Raw genomic sequence first — 10010 nt, 5'->3', positions numbered from 1 at the left:
TCAAACTTGACTAACTAACAATCTAAAAACCAACTTCACTAACAGATGTATTTTTAAATTAAGAGTTCAGAGACCCCAAACTCCAAGTTTCTATCTGCTCTCAAAGGGAAACTACACTTTAAGGATATGTAAAGGCAGCCCCCATGTTGACCTATGAGAGAGATAGGAATTGCAACAGTGAAAACCAAATTTGGCAGTATTTCATTGTTAGGACATGTAAAACAAATCAGTCTATGTCCCACCTTTAACATACACTGCACCCTACCCATGGGGCTACCTAGGGCCTATCCGCGGGGTGCCTTACATGTATTCAAAAGGGAAGGTTTAGGCCTGGCAAGTGAATACACTTGCTAAGTTGAGTTGGCAATTTAAAACTGCACCCACAGACACTGCAGTGGCAGGTCTGAGCCATGTGTACAGGAACTACTAATGTGGGTGGCACAACCAGTGCTGCAAGTCCACTATTACCATTTGATTTGCAGGCCATGTTTACCTCCAGTGCACTTTACTAGGGACTGACAAGAAAATCAAATATGCCAATCATGGAAAAGACTATTACACATACCCTTTACACAGAAGCACTTGTACATTAGCACTGATCAGCAGTGGTAAAGTGCCCAGAGTACCAAAAACAACAAAAACAGAATCCAGCACACAGACAAAACATGGGAAGCAGAGACAAGAAAGACAGGGGACACCACGCCAAGGATGCCAGGTCTAACAAACATGTTCAGTAGGGAAGACTTATCCAAGCTTTAATCTCTCAGAGAACCTGTACTGTTCAGAGGTAAATGATGTGTGAGTTACAGGTAGATCTCTGCAGCTGATGATGAATATATAGATCAGTGGTCTTCAAACTTTTCAACGCCTCGCCCGCTTAAGTGAAAAAAATTCAGGGCATGCCTTTCACATTTTTCATCATTATTTTATTAAATTGGCAGTGTTTAAATACGTCTGCACATATTTAAACATCACAATTAAGTTATGTTACTGTTTTAAAAATGCAATCAAATACATGATGCCAAACACATTATTCTGGTGAGGCATACCTTACTAAAGTGGGAAAGCATCCACAGTGTGATTATTAGAAGTGGGGCAGTGAAGGTTTTGAAGAGTATTTGGAGTTCCTTCCCTTTAGACATATACCCGCAGCTTGGATATAAATGACAAAACATGATAGCAGTGGCCCATTATAGAGTGGTTTTCTGTTGATCATTTTTTCACATAAAAAAGCACTTTATAAGCATAATGCTTCTTTTGGCCAGAGCCCCCTCCCCCCTTGACCCCCCCCCCCCGCCAGTGATCACTTAAGGTCCTCTAGTTGAGCCTGCCCCCCAGTTTGAAGACCTCTGATATAGATGAATAGATGAATGACTGTGTGAATGTATATTCGGATACCATTTTCACTTAGGTGATATTCCACCACAGCTTCTTGAAAGCCCTCCTGCTATTTGTGCTGTTTTTGTTTAGGCGCTACGTGCAGCCCCATTTAAGATGTTCGCAGCTGTTGCTCTTAAGAGTGGAGTACACAATTAACGTGAAGCGCAGATGCACAGAGTGAAGCTGTACATGCTGAGCGGGAGGAGGGGCTCGGCCCAGCAGATCCCATTCATGCGATGTGCAGACCCCGCTGCATGCAGATCTGAGTGTAGTCCATTCAAGTAAAGCCCGGGGATGCAGGGGGCGGGGCTCTGCTGCCAGGCACGGAATAAGTGGGCTAGCAGGAGGGGGGGGGGGGGGGCTGTCCTGCGTCACGCCAGCCAGGGGCGTCTTTGCTTCGGTTGTATGCAGCTGTGTAGTGTCTTTTAGTGCACCCCGTACATGCGTAGAACTAGGCGCTCGGAGGTGGAATCAGACAGTCATGGGAAGAGAAGACTAAAATCCTGTCAGAGCCATTGCTGGACTGTGCGTTTCCAGCTCCTTGACGCCCAGCGCCATTCATTCAAGGATAGCCCAAGAACACAAAGAATGAAGCTATCAGGGTACACACTGTGATAGGTTAGGGGCAGGGAGACAAGTACATAGGCCTGGGTCACACACTGATGTGGAGTTGGATCGGTGACAGATGCAACGTGCTGCATAGGGGTAGGCAGATTCGTGGGTCAGATACACAGGTATATTATGCGGACGTAGAGATAAGGAACCTATGCACTGGAGTAGTAGATACCGAATGGCAGAGCTGAAACCAGGTTCGAGTCCTGGGGTCGGCTCAACTCCTTGTGATTCTGGGCAAATGACAATCTTCCGGTTCTTAAAAAAAGCCCCACCTTGTGTAGTGTAATCTGGTGGTCATGTAAAGCGCACTTGAGCCACGTTTGCGCTATTTAAAACTGCAAAAAAAATGCCCGAGGCGCAATCGGTTAGAGATGTGCAAGACTGACGATGAACCGGAGGCAGGTGTTCTCCCAAACACCCCCGCCCCTTCCCGCCTTCCCGGCGAATTCCAGTCTGACCCGTTGCAGATGGTTTATACTGGAGCAAATTGTAGCACATGGGAATAGAACTGTGACTTCTATGTGGACAGCAGTTAAAAAGAAGGGACGTTCAGATTAAATCAAAAACTTACTTGAAAGTAAACTGGCAGCACTAGCCTTCACTAACCAACTCTAACTGGAATCAGCCTGATTTTCTCTGGTTCAGAATAGTCCAAATAATCTTGTGACTGGAACAATAGAAACATTTTTCACCTTGGCCACTGCAATTTTCATTAGCCCAATCACGATCTGTGTAGCGCCTCCCGTAGACGGCCCCGTGCAACGCTCGTGGCACACAGTTCTGTTCGCAATCCATTCGAGTGAATTCTAGTTGCGTAAAGGATGAAAAGGCAAGTTTCAGCAGCACATTGATGTGCCGGCCTAGCCGTTCTGTACACAGATATTGCTTGCAGTTCATTCATGTAGTACATGAAAAGAGTGTGTATAATTCATGAATATACAGAATGAAGCTGTCGTTCCTTGAAATATAAACACGTCAAGGAGGGGCAGTGGGCATCTCGTCAATGCTTTATTCACAACCCGAGGAAGGAGGGTGAGTGGGAATCATGTCACCTTCCATTGATGCACTCTGCAGCCCTGTATGTAAACAACTGAGGCTTGAAGTTATTCAGTTAAAGCCCAGAGGTAAATGGCACAGAGCTTGCTTCACACCCGGACCGGGTGCACTAGGGCACAGTCACTGTAACCCCCGAAAGCCTAGACCTGCCCCTGCCTTCTGCAGGCTTGCTTGGGGATCAGCAGCGGTGCTGACGTGTGCGGGAAGGGGCGGTCCCGGTGCTGACTGTGGGCGGGGCACCGGGAGGAGGAGGGCCGTCGTTGCTGGTCGCTGTCCTGGGTGTTGAAGCAGCTGACGCTTCCGCTGCCTGTTCTCCAGGCAGACTCCGGGCAGAGAGAGTGGAGGCGCTCGAGTGCCTCCTGCCCGCTCCCCTCGGACCTCCACCTGCCACCACTGCTAGCCGCGCACACAGCCTCATGGACAGGCGGACTGGGATGGACTAACAGTGATCATGGAGCTGCCCAGCTTCCTCCTCCTGCTACTCTCCGCTTCCCTGCACCCCTTCCCTGCCCGGGCCGACTGGAAATATGGTGAGTGACATTTGTCGATGCTCTCTCACCCTCCGCCTGCATCCTCAGGATGAGAGCAGCCCCGATGCCCGCACCTGCTCCTCCTGCCGTGGGTCATTCATTTAGAGATAGGCACTGAGCGGAGGGGATGCTGCGTGTCTTCATGGGTTCTCTCAGCGTTATCAGTCTGTGTTGTGATTCTCTGCTGTGTATCGTGGGTCACTGTCTGGAAAGCACTTCTGGGAGCTGTGGGAACGGAATATACAGGCTACGTGACCTTAATTTGTTTTCTCCGAGCTTTGCAGGCAGTGATTTGTGTAGCTGTGTGGCACTGATTGGGTCTGGAGGTCTCGGTGGTTACAAGAGACGGAAGCTGCTGCCCTTGGACGATGTGTGAAAGCACTACAGAGCGTTTTGTTTGGCAGGAAGATGGCACTCTCTGTGGTGTCCGTGTTGGGTATATGTGGCTGCTCCTAACACATATCGGGGGTGAAGGACCCTTCTCAGGCAGCAGTTTTGGGATGCTGAAGCGGTTAACAATACTAGGATTTGCTGTGCAGCGATAACTAGAAAAGGGGTTCTACGAGTGTATGTAGTACTGGGCAATGCCGGACAATATAGATCCAGGTATTGCTGGGACTATGTACGGTGGCGGTGAATTTTCGCACCACATGTAGTTGGCGGAAATGCTGAAAACAGGGGAGTGTGGGCGGCGTTGTAGCTGTACACTGTAGCGGGGAACGGATTTTTGGTGAAAGCCTGGTGGAAAGTAAGTTTGTTCAACTTGCTTCGACCTTGTTGCCCTTTGTTTCTTATCTATCTATCTATCTATCTATCTATCTATCTATCTATCTATCTATCTATCTATCTATCTATCTATCTATCTATCTATCTTTTTGGATCCCCAGACAAGATATATTTTGAGGTCACTCTTAGGAAATGGGTTTAAATTAACACAACTTTTCGGCGTTTTAAACCCATCTCTGGGCATGTTTGATGTCAACGGTCTCAGTTTACTTACTGAACCATATTACCGGTTTATGTCTGCAGAGAGGTCAGGTAATGTTACTTTCCAAGGGACTACAGCATTGGTGATGATGAGGAAGGGATGACCAGGGCAAAGAAATGAGAGGACCTTCATTCATGTATCAGTGAGAGTGTAATGTGAAGTTGACAACGTGTTACATAGAGATCACGAGGCATGGGAGTAGGGTAGGATTCTACTCAAACTAGGGAACCGTCTGCTAAGGGAAATATAATAAAGAAGAGGCTCTTTCTAATATTAAACACCACGAGGGAGGGTCTGATAGGATTTTACAAATATAAAATTAAAACTCATAAAGTACTGAAAACAGAAGGGGTTTTTATTCGAATCTAGCTCACTCTCAAGCAAGAGAGATGGCTCTCCTAGCTAGGATGGTGGCCTGTAGTTCAAGAACGTGATTGGAGGGCGGGGTAAGCCCTGGTGCTGTGAGCAGAAATGATGTTTAGCAAATAGTAGGGAGAGGTAGAAAGATGCTATTTTCTTAAATTATATGCACCACCTTCCCCACACTCCCTCTCACAGCGGCGTAACGAAAATTGAGACCCTCCCCCCCGTACAGTACATGGAACCCCCCCCCCTCACCACCGCTGTACTTCCTCAATAGCTGTCAGGCCAGGATACTGTGTTCAGTTCCACCCCCGTGGAGCTCGGGCCCCCCCGCACCGCGTGGCCGCTGGGGGCCTTTGTTACCCTACTGCCCCCTCAGGAGGCCACGCTTAAGGTAATGTTTTAAGGAGCCACAGAAGGCACAGTTTTTGGGTGCATGCCTTCTTCAAGCCAACGCACTTCGGTTGCAGTTAGGCACGTCTCAATAAGCCAATGCCAGCACTTGCCACCTTGGACAGGCGAACCACTGGCACGTGGCACTCACTGGGCTAAACGTCCACTCACAAGAATAAGTCACCCCAAGAGCTCTCCAGTGATAATAAGATTGTTTTCTGTACTTTGGAGAGGCAGGAATGAAAAGAGGGGTGTGGAAAATAAAGATGGTGAGGCAGGGCTGTGCAGAAAGTGAGAAAAGACGAGGTAGGGAAGGGAAAGTAATATCAAAGACTTATAAATTAAAGGAGGTTTGGAAAATAAAGAGGAAGATAGAAGAGAGATTGAGCGATGGTGTGGAAAGAGCAGGGTTCTCAGCAGAGAGGATTGTGGCGAGGGTGTGGAATGAGCATGGTTCCCAGCAGAGAGGATTGTGGCACAGGTTGAGCAAATACTTCAGAGTTCTAGATGTAACTCACAGATTACACATTTGCATCCCAGTTGTGCAAACGGCTTTCAACATCCCAAGGTCGATAAACAAATATCATTGATGTAGCTAATAGTAAGGCACATATTTTGAGCATCAACAAGGAGTTAATTTGTAGTTCTATAGCAATATTATTATGGGTGAGAGGGTAATACAGAAGGCAAAAGGATATATTAAATTAAGGGGACTGAAGGAGAAATAAGAGAAACATTAGGACGCTTACTAAAACAAAGAAATGCATGCTTAAGAATAGAGATGCGGAAGTGCAGAATGAAATGATGGAGAAGGTAGGGAAGAAGCAGAATGAAAGGAGGTGAGGATGAAAGCAGAAATGGAGAATGTTAATTACTGGGCTTACAAAGTCCAGAATTGCCATAAAGAGTGCTAATAACATTTAATTATATCCATTTGATATGACATAAGGCTATGCACAGGATGACTACAACATGATACATTTTTTAGCACTCAAATATGAACTTGTTGACATTTATTGTTTTTAAAAGGGAATGTATTGATGAATGGTAACAGCAAATGGAAGTATTTTGAAATTGATGCATAACTATGTGAATGTCTAACATCGATCAATATGTGTATCTTTCCTAGATTCCACAGTGATGAATTTGTTCAGGTCAATGTTAAAAAATCACCTATTTTAGCAAACAGCGTGCTCACCACTTGGAGGGCACTGTTCGTGTTCTATGTCCCTTTGGATTGGCATTGTACTGCTGTACACAACTGTCAAGTGTGTGCATACTTGAATACAAAACCACAATACCTTATAGCTGATGATGCATAAATTGATCTTTACACATTGCTCGATCAATCCACCCAAACTCTACACCAAGACACACCCTGTCACTGAGATCAAAGCAGTCAAAACACAGCACACATTTGCAGAATGAATGAATTCAACTAAATGCATGTCAAGTAAACAAGCAAGGCAGCAGGTAAAGTCTGTGCCACTGAAAACGTGCTGCCCTCTTGTCAAAACGAACATACTGGACACAGAAAACAGACATACCATTGCATCCGTGTTTACACCACTGACAGCACCATGTGTACAGTGTCCTGGCCCATTGTACTGATGTGATGGAGACCACCAATTTTTCTGTTCAATCAATCAATTTGTAAAGCGCACTACATACCTGTGAGGGTTTCAAGATGCGCGGGGGGGGTGCTGCTACTGCTTGAAGAGCTATGTCTTGAGGAGTTTTCTGAAGGAAAGAAGGTCCTGGGTCTGTCGTAGATCCGACGGGAGGGTGTTCCAGTTCTTGGCGGCGAGGTACCAGAATGATCTGCCACCGGAAGATTTGCGCCGGATGCGGGGGATGGAGGCGAGGGTGAGGTTTGTGGAGCGGAGATGCCGGGTGGGGGTGTAGAAGCTGAGTCTGTTGTTCAGGTATGTTGGTCCGGTGTTGTGGAGTGCCTTGTGTGCGTGGGTGAGAAGTTCAGTTCTGTTGAAAGTCCTAAGTATGCCCTCGATAGTTCTACCCATTTGCGTGTGCATGTCTCTAAATAATCTCAAATTTCCTCAATCTTTTCCAACAGTTGTAATTTCAGTGACACTTGTATCACAACCACACTGATTCACCAAGCAAACAGCTAGCCAGCCTAACAGAAGCATTAACAGAAGCAGAAGCTTCATGTGTATACTCAGCCCAACCTAAAGCAGTTAACATTGTGCTACACTTGGCTGACTCAAGGAAAAAAGACAATCATTTTGTATTTAACTGTTATTGAGGCCCGGCGAGACTTTGCCAATCACTTTAGTAGTTGGCCGCCTTTAAAGGTAGGGCCCTGGGCGGCTACCCCATTTGCCCATGCCTTAAAACGTCTCTGAATACACAGCCTTCTACGATGTGTGGATTCCACGTGGAAACGTGGGCCTGGTTCTCTTGAATTTGATGATATTCCAGTGATTGGGAGCATGAGTGTCTGAGTGGGTCTGTGAGTGGGTGCGTTAGTGTCTGACTGGGTCTGTGAGTGGGTGTATGACTCTCTGAGGGGGTCTGTGAGTGGGTGCATGAGTGTGTGAGTGCTTTATGAGTGATGATTTAGTTTATGAATGAATCTGTGAATGTTTTTTGTTTTAATATTTTTCACTGATATTCGTGAATTCATGGTTACGTTACACAGGGGCCGCACTGAACATTGCGACGTATTTGTGAATATTGCGCATCATGACAAAAAATAATTATACGTTCAGAATCTCACCCTCAAAGGCCCCTATATCACATCCCTGCAGTCAAGGTACCTCCACCTTGACAGTTTGTACCACATTTCCTTTTATTTTTCATCTCCGGGGACCGTGTAAAATTACCTAAAATGGTGGCCACAACTGTCTGGTAACGTTGCGGCTCGCCAATCACAGCATTCCTGTTTGCGCACATATTCGTGAATTTGCTGCGATCGCTGAGAAAATGGTGCAATAGATCTGCAGCCCTAGATATACAAATTTATTTCCCCTTTAATTTCTTGAAAACTACTGAACGGATTTACACTAAATAATAAAAAGCTTAATCTGCGTACTGAAACCTAGCTTTCTGCCAGAGTTGGTGTAATTCCATCCAGGAGTTCAGGCTGTAGTCGTGTTCAATACTCCTATCTGAATTAACACGAGAAACACATGTTTTTTGACCTCCCCTTTTTTGTTGTCCCCTGCATGACGGATCACTATGAGACATCCTGTATGAAACAAGAATCACCAGCACACTTGTTTTGGTAAAATTCGTGAAGATTTGTCAAATGGCACCAAAGATACAGGTAATATATACAGCTGTTGCACATTTTGTTGGCTTTTTCCTTAATGATAGGTTTTATTGTAACTTCTTGATAAACTAAATTTATGCAACACATTGATATCCTTAGTAATGAATGAATTGCTGACCAATCTTCTGGCCTGGAAAAATAAGTAACATCTTTAGCGCTGTAGGTCAGAGAATGAGTGTGGTAAGATAATACTGTAGATATTTACAGAACATACCTGTGTTGTCACTTATAGATTTTGGTGTGCCCTTGATTCCTCTGTTGTATCATTTGGGATTACATAGGCAGCAGTGACAGAGAAGCCAGGGCAATATGCAGTTCTGAATTTTGCATGATGATGTCGCATGATTCTGTTGCAATTTGCAAATGAGTTTATAGTTAAGTCTGGAATGAGTCTCTGGTTGTTCTGTTTTGGCTGAAAGTGGCTGAGAATTAAGAAGAAGTATTTAAGTGCATATGAAGTATTGGTCACTAGAGCACCCAAGACAACACTAGGTGATTTAATTTGCTTTACACAATGATGTTTTGTGAATTAGTGGTGTGTACCACTGTCGGCAGTGTCATGGCATTTTGTGCAGGGGTCATGAAGCAGCATAGTAGTACCTGGGTATACATATAATGTTGTCAACTTTATGGTTAACAGCAGACGAAAATCATTATTCCCATTCACAATACTGCTTGGAGGCACTGTTTTTGTGTTCGTACATTTGATTGATATATCTCAGTTAGGCGATGTAACTATTGATCTGATCGTATTGAAATGTGCATGCTGTAACAAGGATAGGGTGAGCCAAGCTCGGAGATATCACTATGAAGGGTAGTAGTATCAGTTGTTCTTTTTGCAGTTTTAGTCTTTGCTGTGGTTTTCATATTTAACAACTGCTTGAAAGTTGGGTTGTTCACCTCTGGTGGATGGAAGCTGTGTGGGAGCCGCGAGTGAGGAAATTATTGTTTTTCCAGAAGGGTAAGTTGAGCTGTAGCAGAAAGTTGAGACTGGACTTATGTTCTGAACCTTTCCTCTAAATTCAGGCTGTGTAGTTTACTGCTGGTCGATGGCAAAGGCTGACCTTGGTGTCAGTAACTGTTCCATGTCATTACATCAAAAGCAATACCCTTCAAATACAGAAACCAGCATGGTGGTAAACTAGCGTGTCAAACTAGAAAAATATGAGTTTGGAAGGAAGTGAAGTATTTGAAGTTGCAGGTGAAATTGCTGCAGAAATATGTGTCTGCCTTGTGCTCCTTAACACAGTTCTAAAGAGGCATTGGTTAGGAGAAGAGAATGACCTTCTGTGATGTTCAGGTGACAAATAATTGCTGGCCTTCATGAGTTGGGAAGATTGTAGAGCTTGGAGATTGGAGCAGAGCAGCAGAAGAAGGAGGTTTCTTCTGT

At 45.2% G+C, this 10010-nt stretch overlaps 1 protein-coding gene across 3 annotated transcripts in view; it reads left to right on the top strand.

Moving 5' to 3' along the window:
* Positions 1-3104: 3104 nt before the first annotated feature.
* The window catches only part of PTPRN2 (protein tyrosine phosphatase receptor type N2), a 2126515-nt gene continuing 2119609 nt past the window's right edge, over positions 3105-10010 (top strand). Inside the window, exon 1 of one of the 3 annotated variants that reach the window (XM_069211159.1) lies at positions 3105-3581. In XM_069211159.1, coding sequence (XP_069067260.1) covers positions 3503-3581 — 79 coding nt within the window. In that variant the 5' untranslated portion in view covers positions 3105-3502. The remainder of the gene's footprint in view (positions 3582-10010) is intronic. The other 2 variants (XM_069211160.1, XM_069211161.1) reach the window with 2 other exon arrangements.

Source organism: Pleurodeles waltl, chromosome 10 (assembly GCF_031143425.1).
Source record: "Pleurodeles waltl isolate 20211129_DDA chromosome 10, aPleWal1.hap1.20221129, whole genome shotgun sequence".
Classification (NCBI taxonomy): domain Eukaryota; kingdom Metazoa; phylum Chordata; class Amphibia; order Caudata; family Salamandridae; genus Pleurodeles; species Pleurodeles waltl.
This window is presented reverse-complemented; position numbering and strand designations above follow the sequence as displayed.